The following is a 14,953-nucleotide window of genomic DNA, read 5'->3' on the forward strand; positions in this document are numbered from 1 at the left end:
ATGACTGCTTTGTGACGTCACTTATCAAGGACCCCACCGTCTCGGACTCACCACGTGCTTTGCGGCTCTTGAAAAATCGAGTTTTTTTTGTTTACCGAATTTGAAGCCTTGCTTTAGTAGGTGAACGGAGAAGAGATCAATGGAGAGTCTATGCTATTATTTAATTTATTATCTTATCTTTATACGTGACTTTACCGAAAGAACCAAAGATTGAGAGTCGTACCGTGGCGGGTCCCGAGAATTGAAGTTTGGTAAATCCTGAACTTTTTGTGACCGAGATTACCTTCAGCTAAAAGCCGTGTTTGGGAGAACTACTGCAAAGACGGCTCGTTGTAAATGTAAGCAGTGCCACTCTCTCTCTGTGCAAGTCCTGTGCAGGTGTAGGGCCCACTTTTTCCTACAGATACCGGGCAACGCAACACTGCTTTGTCTGCCGAAGAATGGGACTCAAATCCGCGTAACCTTTTCTCGTTTCAGCACAGCCTGCCTGCTTTGTATGCGGCTGCGAGCGGCGGCTGTGTGAATTGGTGATGATGAGTGATGGCAGGGCTATTTTAAAATACAGCGGCGTAGGTGTAATGGGGCACTACTATCCGTGCGTTGTCTCACTGTGCGCAGTATGCGGAATGCTCGGGATTTATACCTCAGCCGTCCACGTGTCCATTTCCATCATTTTCCAACCTTTGAAATCGTGGAGAGGCACGGGGAGGCTGGATCCTTCCCGCCCATGCAAATAATGTGCACGCAGTGCTTTGTTTTGTGTGCGGGCAATGTTTAGAGCCAAATCTACAAAAATGATGGAGGGAAAATATTAAGTGAAAAGTAAAATATCAAATAGATGCAAAAGGTGCTGTGGCAAAGCTGAAGCCCCCAAAGTTGCTTGCTCACGACACTGCTGGCAGAAAGACCTCCAGCAGAGGGCGCTCGAGACCAGCCCCTCGAGAGAGAGAGGATCTGTGTGTGGACTTCTCTTCACACTTTCCCAGACTTGTTGGCAGTGCCCCCAGTTTACACCACCCCACGTGCATCTGCTTATTAGCTCACTCAAAAAAACATCTTGATTCAAAAACAACAAAAAATTTTAAGGTATATATATACATGAATACGTAGAAAATAGGAAATTATATTCGTGTTATGCAGCCCAATTGCTGCAATATAATTGATACAGTCAATACAATAACACAGGGCACTTCAGAATGTCTCATACCGTTCCTGTACAGTTTACTCAGCAGGTAGAGCGTTTCAAAATATTAATTCAGAAAAAAATTGGGTAATCTTGTTGTACAAAATTATATCTTTGAAAGTGGGTACGCGTAAGAAAATTGTTGAAGAAAAGCTGTCAGATATTTTATGTAAGAATTGCGATGAATGTTCTGCGGCCATTCACCCATGGTGGTGCAGACACACACTGGCCAACGCTGCCAATGGGACAGTATTTATGTTGCTTGTGATCATTCGTAAGCGATTATGATCAAGTACCCGAGGTGAGTTTTGGAACCCCCTGACGCTTGAATTAATATGCAAGTGCTCTATAGATGTGCACAAAGTAGCCTCCGTTTACCGTAGTTGCACAGACTCATCGGCCAAAGTGAGAAGCTATTCAGGCTGGCACAGCTGCACAATGGACTGCTGTGCATCTTTGGCAACCGGCAATTTACACGGCATGCAAGGCCGAGTCGACCGAGAGCAGGACAGCTGCAGACATCACTGATGTCCGAAACGGTCCTGGGTCTCCCTTGGGGCGACTCCGCCTTCAACGTGTTTAGCGCATCTTCTTGGTTCTTTCGGTAAAGTCACGTAGAATGAAAGTAATAAAATAATACAAAGAAAACATAATAAATTTATTTTATATGATTATATTATTTTATTATGTTTTATTATTATTATTGTATTATTTCCATTCTACGTGACTTTACCGAAAGAACCAAGAAGATGAATCCCTGCAGTCACGAAAGCTTTAAATCGAAGTGTCTAGCGCAGTGTGGGAATTACAATAAACCTTGGGGAGGCAAGGGTGGCCGGGGTGGTTTCGTGACCACAACCCACTCCTATGCTGCAAGGCGCTGCTGTGATCGATGGATAAAGCGTCCTCCCCTTCACTGTACGGTCAATCGTCGACTCCACCAGTGGATGCACATTTCGCCACGTCTCTCCGAGCCTGCGATCATCATCATCATCCCTCTCTCAAACTCACCTCCCTTCGTCAAACGGTTCCACCGTTTCTCTCCGACGCTTGCGTTATGCAAATGCCACTGTTCGTATGGAATGCAGGTTTATTAATTGTTGCGCAGATGGTGTGGCAAACTGAAGTCTGCCCCCGACTGCAGGAAAATCAGACTTGAGCTATTGTGCATCGCCTTGATATAGCCGAACGGTCTCACTTTGTCTAATAAAACGGCGGGTGTTGTTGTCCTTACTGCTTTGTCATGCGTATTCATACTTATCCCAGCTGCTCAACGTGCATCGAACAATGTCTGTGTACTGAGCGCTTTTAGGGCGGTGTGCGCGTGATATTCGCACGCCTTTGTTACGATGCAAAGCACGCGTTCAAAAACACACGCACGCGCACGTGCACGCGTGTGTGTGCGCAAACACCGGGACACACACACATGCTGCCATGCGCGCACACGTGCAAGGGTGAGGTAGCCATAACGCGTTTGCACCGAGACATAAACAGTCGTTTTTAGGTGACCTCGTTTTCTCCAGAGGTCAGAGCGCTGAGCTGGCGTCCCTGGGTTCGATTCCAGGCGGCCGCAAATGATTTATGTGAAAACAACAACAACGCATTTGTCAAATATCACTGTGGCCTTAGAATGGGGAAAACAACATACAATAGGTGGCGTTTCGGGCAATGCCCGTTCATCATAGCACATTCGGGCAATGGTCCTTCATCATTGAAGTGCTGTGAAAAAGGGCCGTCACCCGAAACGTCACGTATATTTATTCCTAAGGCCACTGTTATTGACGGATGATTGTGGATGGTGGTGGTGACAACGATTGTTGTTTATCGAACGCTGCGGATTGCTGTGCTGTTTGCTGCACTTAGCTGGGCCCCACGGTGTTTGTGGCGATGCTGATTAGTTCAGACAATGAAATCGGCAATTCATCGTTCAACAGGCCACAGCCTTGCCGATGAGACTCAACAAGTCGAAACCGGCACACAGTTGTCCTGCTCAAATGTTTACAAACATTTATCCTGGAGGCTCCGTAAGCTGATGGACCAAAGTGTTGTTTCCCTTGTACGCGGTGAAAGAGACCGGTGTATATACACGTACATGTACAACATAATATAATACACGTACATGTACAATATAAGATAATACACGTACATGTACAACATAATATAATACACGTACATGTACAATATAACGGGAAGCGATAGTGCAGTGGTTAGCACACTGCGCTACGACTCGAGTTCAATACATGCTCAGTTTAAAGCGACCAATATCATCCATAATACAGATTTGTTTTGGGTTAGATCGCGTGACTATATAAATGTGTCGTTAAACCCGCCACCACCGGTGTGTTGGAGAGCAAAGTAATTGCATGACGAAGCTAGTTATAATTACTGGCGAAACTTTCGATTTAAAGCTTTCGTGACTGCAGGGATTCATCTTCTTGGTTCTTTCGGTAAAGTCACGTAGAAGGAAAATAATAAAATAAAAAAAATAAAACATAATAAAATTATTATCACGACGTTTCGGTCACAACGCAAGCAGCCGTCTTCAGGTGGAGAACACCTAAAGACGGCTGCTTGCGTTGTGGCCGAAACGTCGTGAGAATTATTTTATTATGTTTTAGAAGAACACCTAAAGACGGCTGCTTGCGTTGTGGCCGAAACGTCGTGAGAATTATTTTATTATGTTTTATTTTTATTATTTTATTATTTTCCTTCTTCGTGACTTTACCGAAAGAACCAAGAAGATGAATACTGGCGAAACGTCGTACTCTTATTGTAAATGTTGAGGTCCTCCTCACGTAGTCTAGCAGTGAACTGACAGCACTTTCGAAACTCACTGCAGCTAAAAACATCACGCCCTGGGGATGCTGCTGCTGCTGCTGCGGCGAGCGAAATGAGCTTGCAATGCGGAGCAGCCAGTCGAAACGATGGACACGTTTTGTTAAACCCCCTCGCCTCCGTCCACCGAGCAGTGTGCAGCTCATCGGTAAAGTGGGGGTACAGTACTTGCCACCTCTTCCAGTGCGTCTGGCCAACGTGGAAGAGGAGGCCACATTCACTCTCGATCGGCTCTCTAAAGCCCCACCCCGCCACTTTAGTTGAGGCCCTTCCACCGTCAATTACTGAGGACAAGCACTTGCATGGCTGCGCTTTCAGCTGTCTTTACTTTCTACAATGACGAACATTAGCAAAAGGACAATAACAACAGCACAAACCCACGTGAACACATTTTACTTTGGGAACATAAGATCGACTCTCACCGTTTACCCAAATGTCTGGGCGTGAGAATCCACGAGGTTCCACGAGGTTCACCCCGTAATTGTCCACCCACCACCACCCCCACTCACCACCCCCACTCACCACCCCCCACCACCACCCCCCACTACCCCCCACTCACCACCACCCACCACCACCCCCCCCACTCACCACCCCACCTCACCACCCACTCACCCACCCCACTCACCACCCCCCACCACCACCCCCCACTACCCCCCACTCACCACCACCCACCACCCCCCCCCCACTCACCACCCCCCCTCACCACCCACTCACCCCCCCCCCACTCACCACCACCCCCCACTCACCACCACCCCCCACTCACCACCCCCCACCACCACCCCCCACTACCCCCCACTCACCACCACCCACCACCACCCCCCCCCCACTCACCACCCCCCCTCACCACCCACTCACCCCCCCCACTCACCACCCCCCACCACTCACCACCACCCCCCACTCACCACCCCCCACCACCACCCCCCACTACCCCCCACTCACCACCACCCACCACCACCCCCCCCCCACTCACCACCCCACCTCACCACCCACTCACCCACCCCACTCACCACCCCCCACCACCACCCCCCACTACCCCCCACTCACCACCACCCACCACCACCCCCCCCCCACTCACCACCCCCCCTCACCACCCACTCACCCCCCCCTCACTCACCACCACCCCCCACTCACCACCACCCCCCACTCACCACCCACTCACCCCCCCCCCACTCACCACCACCCCCCCCCCACACCCCCCCTCACCACCCACTCACCCCCCCCCCACTCACCACCACCCCCCACTCACCACCACCCCCCACTCACCACCCCCCACTCACCACCACCCCCCCACCACCACCACCCACTCACCACCCACTCACTCACCACCACCCCCCCACCACCACCCCCCACTCACCACCCCCCCACTCACCACCCCCCACCACCACCCCCCACTACCCCCCACTCACCACCACCCACCACCACCACCCCCCCCACTCACCACCCCCCACCACCACCCCCCACTACCCCCCACTCACCACCACCCACCACCACCCCCCCCCCACTCACCACCCCACCTCACCACCCACTCACCCACCCCACTCACCACCCCCCACCACCACCCCCCACTACCCCCCACTCACCACCACCCACCACCACCCCCCCCCCACTCACCACCCCCCCTCACCACCCACTCACCCCCCCCTCACTCACCACCACCCCCCACTCACCACCACCCCCCACTCACCACCCACTCACCCCCCCCCCACTCACCACCACCCCCCCCCCACACCCCCCCTCACCACCCACTCACCCCCCCCCCACTCACCACCACCCCCCACTCACCACCACCCCCCACTCACCACCCCCCACTCACCACCACCCCCCCACCACCACCACCCACTCACCACCCACTCACTCACCACCACCCCCCACCACCACCCCCCACTCACCACCCCCCACTCACCACCCCCCACCACCACCCCCCACTACCCCCCACTCACCACCACCCACCACCCCCCCCCCCACTCACCACCCCCCCTCACCACCCACTCACCCCCCCCCCCACTCACCACCACCCACCCACCACCACCCCCCCACCACCACCACCCACTCACCACCCACTCACTCACCACCACCCCCCACCACCACCCCCCACTCACCACCCCCCACCACCACCCCCCACTACCCCCCACTCACCACCACCCACCACCACCACCCCCCCCACTCACCACCCCCCACCACCACCCCCCACTACCCCCCACTCACCACCACCCACCACCACCCCCCCCCCACTCACCACCCCACCTCACCACCCACTCACCCACCCCACTCACCACCCCCCACCACCACCCCCCACTACCCCCCACTCACCACCACCCACCACCACCCCCCCCCCACTCACCACCCCCCCTCACCACCCACTCACCCCCCCCTCACTCACCACCACCCCCCACTCACCACCACCCCCCACTCACCACCCACTCACCCCCCCCCCACTCACCACCACCCCCCCCCCACACCCCCCCTCACCACCCACTCACCCCCCCCCCACTCACCACCACCCCCCACTCACCACCACCCCCCACTCACCACCCCCCACTCACCACCACCCCCCCACCACCACCACCCACTCACCACCCACTCACTCACCACCACCCCCCACCACCACCCCCCACTCACCACCCCCCACTCACCACCCCCCACCACCACCCCCCACTACCCCCCACTCACCACCACCCACCACCCCCCCCCCCACTCACCACCCCCCCTCACCACCCACTCACCCCCCCCCCACTCACCACCACCCACCCACCACCACCCCCCCCACCACCACCACCCACTCACCACCCACTCACTCACCACCACCCCCCACCACCACCCCCCACTCACCACCCCCCTCTCACCACCACCCCCCACCCCCCCTCTCCCGCAGGGGTGGGTGGTGTTGGGGGGGGGACCTCGCTTCACCATTGGTGGCACGGCCACGAGAGGGCGGCTTCGCTCGGGGAGATATTTCACCGGGACGGGAGGCGTTTGAAGTTTGTCAGCCGCTCACTGAGCAGAACAAAGGGGCCACGTTTGACCCGCTAATGGGCCCCGTTGTCAGCGTGCGGCAATCCAACAAAGTCACCTCCACGAGGGACATTGCAGTCACACTCCCGGCTCGCGAAACTGTCAGCTCTCGCTCTCTCTCGCTCGCACGTGTCTCACTCGCACGCGTGTCTCGGCATAGCCGCTAAGCAGATCGCCCGCACCGCTGCTGTGCTTATCATTGCACGTGGCTCCATCATTGCCCGTAGACGAGGCGTGACGAGAGGCTGTCTTAACGAGGACCGAATCAATGGTGCCATTGCCATGAACTAAGTTATTTAGCGACAACAACGACAAGTAAGGGTGGGTGCGTGACTCGGGTGGTTGCTGTGGCGAGCCGAGGTTCGGGAGCTCCCTCGCTTCGCTTCTCTTCCAGCTGCGAAGGGGAAGCGCTCGGCTCGGCTGCCTCCAGCCTGAACGGTCGCAGCCCACGACTCGTGGCGTGCGTGCCCCTCGCGCTGCGTCCGCTTCAAAGCAGCGCTGCTCTGTCAACTCGAATTTGGCAGCCAGCCACGGCGGTGGACGACCACCATCGAGCACCGCGTGTCGCATCAGCGACTTGCCACTTGGACGAGACGACAGCGACCATCCCTTGCTCGGCGTGCGTCAAAGGCGACGCAGCCTCGTGGCACCGCGCGCACCTCTCTCGACATACGCCGCAGCGGCAGCGTCTCTCCGTCGGCAGGCAGACGCGATAAGCCTCGCAACAGCGGAGAGGCGAGATGACGGACAAGTACGAGAAATTGCGCAAGATCGGCGAGGGCTCGTACGGGGTGGTGTTCAAGTGCCGGAGCCGGGACAGCGGGAAGATCGTGGCCGTCAAGATGTTCGTCGAGTCGGAAGACGACCCGGTGATCAAGAAAATTGCGATGCGCGAAATCAGAATGCTCAAGGTAGGCTTTGTTCTCTTCGCACATTTGTCGAGAAAGATCGCCCTCCCCCCACGTGAACAGCCTTGGCAGACTGTTGGGGCGAGTTCTGTTCACGAGTAGCACCTGTGCAGGTGGGTGCGGAACACGAGGGGGTGGGTAGGTGGGTGGGCAGCACCACGCCCGGCCGCCTTTGTCTCCCCGGTGGCGATGTTTACACACCGCACCAGGTACTCAATTTGTATTCACACACCCACACACACAGCGCGCTAGGTGTTTACCCGATAATATATCGACTTGAGCGCATCACCGCACGCACCCGTGTACGTGTTCCCCTTAAGGGGGTATCAGTGGCAATTCGACTCGCACGGACGACGGGACTGTGCCACACGTGCCTGTATACCTTGACAGCACCCTACGTGGTTTGGTAGCGGCTTGCGCCGGCAGTCTTCGGGGGGTGGCGGAGTTGCCAGGGGGCCGGTGGGCTGTCTGGCCACACCACCACCACCACTGCGATGAGCGCCTGCTGGTGACGAGTGGGTCCAGTTCAGACAGCGTGCGCCACTGATGGGCTATAGCCGTGGCCCGGAATCGACGTTCAGATAAGCCGGGTTAATAGTGCAGTGCACTAACCACTCCACCACCGCCCCCCCCCCCTCATTAAATGTATGATGACATGAATACGTAAATGCAGGCACTGTTAACGTGATCACAGTTTTGCGCCGTTATGCCTCGTGACACCGTGGAGAGAGATTGTTGAGGTCGTCCGATTGCGAGGCTGCTTACGCTGCGACCACGTGGCGTGGCAGCGGCGTGATGAGACGTCCTCCTCCTCCTCGTCATCTTCTTCTTCTTGTGGAGTGCGATATAAATAAAACAGCATTGCACAGCAGCAGATATTTTTTTTTTCCTCGAAGGTGGACTGTTGTTGTTTTGTTTGAACGTGTTATTGTTTTGGGTTAGGGTACCGAATTATATTGTGATATCATAATGATTTTGATGAAATTATGTATTTAAGCAAGTGAAGCTTCAGAGAGTCTCAAGCCTTGATCAGGTTTTTATTGCATGCCTCTGTGTGTCCGTAGATCGACTCAGAAGGGAGCGGTGGTGTAGCGGTTAGCGCGCTGCGATACGAACCTGGCGACCCGGGTTCGATTCTCGCTCGCGGGCAACACCAGCGACGATTATCTGAACCGGTTCTGGGCCTCCCCTAGGTCGACTCAGCCTCAAATGAGTACCTGGTGCGATGTGTAAGCATCGCCGCTAGGGAGACAAAGGCGGCCGGGCGTGGTGTTGGCCACCCACCTCCTCGTGTGCCGTGCCTGCCTGCATAGGTGCTCACTGACAGAACTTTCCCCAAATAGTCTACGTCTGCAGGGGTCACGTTGTATTTGTCTTATCTGTGGACTGTAGTGTGTGTGTTCTCTGTGTACTTATTATAACAGTATTTTATTTAAAAGAGAGAGCCTCACTGAGTATTCCGACTCTTTTTCAAGAGAGTCCCGTTCATGTTTGTGTCTTATTCTATGACTGTCCCTGTGTTTGGGTGTATGTGTGTGTATGTATTGACGTGTGTTTACTTGTATGAAGTATCTGTGTGTGTCTCTATGAAATCTGATTCTGTCCTGATGATCTCCTCGGTCGACTCAGCCTTAAATCAGTACCTGTACCTGGTGTGTCAACACCAGCGACGATTATCTGATCTTTGTCTTTGTGCATATTGGAACAGATTTAAGCAATGTCTATGCTCTGGACGATCATGAGAAAAACAGCCAATTCGTGTGCCGAGCTGACGTCTCGGTGATTGAGATGGCCGTCCACAAGAGGCTGGGTTGGATATGGGGTTCGGGTTTGGGAATCTTCTCAAATGCTATCAGGCGGACAGCTTCCTGTGGATGTGGTGTCTACCTGAATCTGAATCATGTCTATAGACCACGTGTACGTGTACAGCTATCGTGTCAGTCCACTGCTGGATGAAGGCCTCCCTCCCCGCGCCGTGTGAGTCGTTGGGGCTTATTTGAACACCAACTTCACCACACTGGTTTTCCTTTAATTTAAAATGCCCTCTCTAAGTGTGTGTGGGGGGGGGAGCGGTAGTGCAGCGGTTATCACGCTTGATTCCTGGTCACGGCTAACACCAGTGACGATAATTATCTGAACCGGTTCTGGGCCTCCACTAGGTCGACTCAGCCTCAAATGAGTATCTGATGCGGTGTGTAAACATCGCCACTAGAGAGACAAAGGCGGCCGGGCGTGGTGCTGGCCACTCACCCCCTCGTGCGCCGTGCCGGTCTTCACATGTGCTCGCTAACAGCACTTTCCCCAAAAGTTTGTTATGGATACACGGGGGTCTTTGTGTATTTGTGTGTGCGCACACATCGGCTTCATGCGATGAAATGGGCAAAGCATGTACGAGTGTTTTAATTGATCATTAATCCGTGTTATTGTCATATGTTTTACGAAATTCATAGCACAAACCTGAGATTTTAAATCAATCAAACCTCAGATAAACACAACTCTCCACGTACACAAACAAGTAAGCATCCGCTGCTGTTCGGTAACGCGGTCTAAAGAATCTCAACAGATTGTCACTTTTCGGTTAAATAAAAGGAAAATCAACCCACGCGCGTGAACCACCGCAGCAAGTTCACGCGAAGCCACTCCTGCAGAACGGTGGTGTTGGAGATTTGACGCTTCCACGTTTCAAGCCTCAAAAGTCAAAATGTCATTCCCATTAAAATTAACGAGACAGCCGGTCTAACCACTCCTGATGGATGGCATGTTTTCATTTAAACCCTTGTAAGCCGCTGTAAAAGCCAATGGTGTGCACTGTGTATGACAGTGATCGGGTGGAGCGGTGGGGCAATGGTTAGCGCTCTAGCTATCTGCCCGGTTCATGGCGCTCAAATCATCAGTGGCGATTTCTATTGGATCCGGTTCAGCCACCCCTTCTCCCTACCTTCCCCCAACCTCTTACCAACACCTGCACTCGCCAGCGTGGTGAAGTATGGTCAAGCAACCCCCATGACCAAGAGGCGTTGGGATAGGCCTTCAACTAGTCGTGGATTGACACAGGACTGAAAGTCTAGTATAACGTTACTTTTGTAATAATTAAAAAGACAGATTATTGGCGTTGGCTATGAGCATGAATAATCGAACTCGGGTCACCAGGTTCGTAGGGTAGCGTGCTCACCGCTACACTACCGCTAAACATAGTATACACACACACACACCCCTATGTGCTCTAAATTCTATACATTTCATGTAACATGCCCGCTGCCAATTAAACATCTTTGTTATGACTACCACGATAATACAGCACACGCGAGTGTGGCAAGTGTGTAACAAACGCCCCTTCTTGCCCCCCTATAGACAAAGGCACGCTAATAACGAGTCATTGTCCACAACATCGGTATCGGATGGCAGGTGCATTTTCACACAATCGCTGTCTCCTCAGAGATTCAATTGAATTATTGGGTATCAAGCTCGTGATGGAGATGCAAATGTTGTGCATTGACGGCTCGGGGTGGGGAGAAAAAAGGTACCCATCTGATTTTATATTCATCGGCATGTTGACTCACACTGCAGCCTGCCCTATGACATAGCCACGATAAACTACCAAGGGTCCATGGTTAACCCGAGGAACGCCTCAATGAGTCCCAATACTTTCGCAGGAGGCTCCTGCAATGGGCTGTGGACCCGATTGCATCCATGAGTGGCAACGCTTTTCAGCGGATTTATTTCGGGTAAGGCCGATTGGCGACCTGGCCAACACGGCGGAGCTTGTTGTTCGGTTTTTCAGGGGAATGATGCGTAAACAAATTCAGTGAAATGTTATATCAGAATGAGAATCTTTATTTATCCTGGAGAAATCCGATGAGCTATGAAGCGCTTTTTTTTTTAACAAATGTTCAGTAGGGGCAGGTCAGAAAGTTATAGCAACAACGAATACAAAAACAGCAGGAGTGCAAAGTATAGGAAAAGCAAGCCTCTCACTAAACATTATTGATTAAACTAAAACTGTCAACTATGTTTTATTTTACCAGGTAAAGCCCACTCAGCTATTCGTTATTTTTCAGAAGCGACCTGGCCACAAATGATAGCTCAACGAAGTTGCAAATCATGTTGGCAATGTATAGCAGCCAAATAATTGATTGTAAACATAATCAATAATAATAATAATACATCATCAACAACCAGGACTACAGTATGCACAATGGCAACCCAGCAAGCCACATCCACAGCTCACATCAGTGATGAGTGACATCCAAACCAATCGTGCTCGTGCCACCCTGCACCCAGCCGGCACTGAGGAGCAACAGCAGCAGCAGCAGCACGCGGAAGTTTTGCAAACCCCGCGACAACCTGCGGCTCCGTCGCCACATGCGGCCTCTTCAAGGACCGTTTCGTGAGATGTTTTTTAGAATTAAGGACCACCGTCTTCTTCTTGGTTCTTTCGGTACAGTCACGTAGAAGGGAAATAATAATAAAGTAAAACATAATACAATACAATTCTCACGACGTTTCGGCCACAACGCAAGCAGCCGTCCTCAGGTGAAGAACAGGTCTGTCTTTTTTCGGTAAAGTCGCGTGTCTTTCCGACAGACCTGTTCTTCATCTGAGGACGGCTGCTTGCGTTGTGGCCGAAACGTCGTGAGAATTGTATTTTATAATGTTTTATTTTTATTATTTTATTATTTCTCTTCTACGTGACTATACCGAAAGAACCAAGAAGATGAATCCCTGCAGTCACGAAAGCTTTCAATCGAAATTTGACCACCGTCCTATTCTTTGGGTCTTTCGGTAAAGTCGCGTAGATGGTTCAAAGGAAATAACAAAAAAATAACAAACTTTGACGTTTCGATCGCAACACAACGACCGCTTGTGTTGCGATCGAAACGTCGTAGTTTTTGGTTATTTTCTTTGAACCTATCTACGCGACTTTACCGAAAGACCCAAAGAAAATGAATTGCTGCAGTCACGAAAGCTTTAAGTCAAGACCACCGTCTTGTATTCGCGTGCATTGCGGCTCATCAAATATTGAGGTTTTGTTGACCGAATTCCAAAAAAAAAGGCTCTTGTTATCTTGGTTTGCCGACCCCTGCCCATGACTGGCACAGCAGCGGCGTATTGACACGGGGATGTATATTATGAAATATTTATCTCATAGCCACGTGTGGAAAATTACCAGCAATGACATCATCATTAGCAGGCGGCCTTCGTGCTCTGCATCTCACCTGGGCCACAGCAAGTGGCGGCAGCGTCTCGCTGGGTGCCACCCTTCCCACGGGGCCGAAGCGCCGCAGGGCATTACTTGACGCGACGACCGGCTATTACATAAGCAGAGCCCACGTGCGTGGTGAACAACACGGCAATGCACACAGCCCTCTGCTCAGTCAGCTGAGAGCACAACACTTGGTCATTTCGTGCAACGATACAGCTTCCATGCTAATTGGCGGTGTTGCGGTCATGTCCTTGCTCATGTAGCCCAGGTCCCAGAGGGCCGCGATGTTCCACGCCGCCACTGGTTATTGCGGCAGCGATGTTAACGGGCTTGCAGGTCAAAACCGTGTTACATAACAGTCGGGGTGTATGTTCGTCAGTTGTCATCATCATCGCCGTCGTCATCATGCCCGATGTTGCTGAGTGTCTCAAAGGACCATTTCATCCTGATTAATTATCGTCAATACTAACGTTTTAAAAATACTTATATAGTAACATACGGTGCCTGATGAATGCATGTGACCAAGACTGACTGCTGTAAAGTCTAAGGGTGCTTGAGATGGGCGGGAAATGGGAAATGTAGCACAAATATAGTGGAGCTTCTTGCCGATAGCTAGACATTTGCAACATATTGAATGTTTTTACTCAAGGGGTTTGTTCAGCCTCTAGTTATACATTTGCTTTAAATGTTGCATCTTGCACTTAAAACTAAACTATAAACTATTTTTATCATTACCAAGTAAGGCCCACTGAGCTATACAGCTCAACGAAGTGGCTTGTCATCATCACGTGGACATCTATAGCAGCCTGTTGATTCTAAACGTGGAGGGAAGACCCGGAGAAAAATCCACGCGACCACAGGGAGAACATTAAAACTCCAAATATACAGCAGCAGCAGGCGTCAGGGTTGGGATCGAACCCCCGACCTCCTGCACACCAGGCGAGGTAGTTAACATCTTTCCACTGCGGCACCTAGGTAACATAGTCAACGTCTCGCCACTTACTAAGTACGTCGCATGATCCCCATCAGTGTTGTTGAGACGCCTGTTGAGTATTTTGATAACAGGGTAGGCAGAAGGGAAATAATAAAATAATAAAAATACAACATAATAAAATAATTCGGAAAGACAGCGTCTCATTCAGACGCTGTCTTTCCGACAGACTTGTTCTTCACCTGAGGACGGCTGCTTGCGTTGTTGCCGAAACGTCGTGAGAATTGTATTTTATTATGTTTTATTTTTATTATTTTATTATTTCCCTTCTACGTGACTTTACCGAAAGAACCAAGAAGATGAATCCCTGCAGTCACGAAATCTTTAAATCGAAATGTAGGGTAGGCAGAGTCTAGTTTTTCCTCTATCTCTCTCTCACAACCATACACCTACATCTCAGCACAGATAAGTTTGGCTCGCTGAAGAGTGCTAAGAAAACGAAACAACCAAATTTATTGTTGACCCATTGCTAACGGCTCTACGAACGGCGGCAAAAAGACTTGTCGCCTTACATATTATTCTTTACCTTTCACGCTGAATCTATTTGTATTCCACTCTCGATGCATGCACGGGCATATTGTGTGTCGTGTGTAATGACTCATGTCATCGTTGTCACATTGCGCGTGTCGTGAGTGTCATACAGAATGACTCACTCCGCACAAACATCGAGGAAAACAGGGGACTTGAAGAAAAAATCCTCCGTGCGTTCTGCGGACATTTGCCAGTTGCGTTCAGTGTTTACGCGATCGAACCCAAAGCAAACCTCGATTATGGATGACATTGGTCGCGAAAGCATCCGTGTTTAACCGCGTTCAGTCACC

At 51.9% G+C, this 14,953-nt stretch overlaps 1 protein-coding gene across 1 annotated transcript in view; it reads left to right on the forward strand.

The window, feature by feature from the left end:
- The first annotated feature begins 7,104 nt into the window (after nt 1-7,104).
- Nucleotides 7,105-14,953, forward strand: part of LOC144937072 (cyclin-dependent kinase-like 1) — a 39,723-nt gene continuing 31,874 nt past the window's right edge. Inside the window, exon 1 of the mRNA XM_078864313.1 lies at nt 7,105-7,941. Coding sequence (XP_078720439.1) covers nt 7,771-7,941 — 171 coding nt within the window. The 5' untranslated portion in view covers nt 7,105-7,770. The remainder of the gene's footprint in view (nt 7,942-14,953) is intronic.

The sequence above is a fragment of the Lampetra fluviatilis genome, chromosome 18 (genome assembly GCF_964198595.1).
Source record: "Lampetra fluviatilis chromosome 18, kcLamFluv1.1, whole genome shotgun sequence".
In the NCBI taxonomy this organism is placed as follows: Eukaryota; Metazoa; Chordata; class Hyperoartia; order Petromyzontiformes; family Petromyzontidae; genus Lampetra; species Lampetra fluviatilis.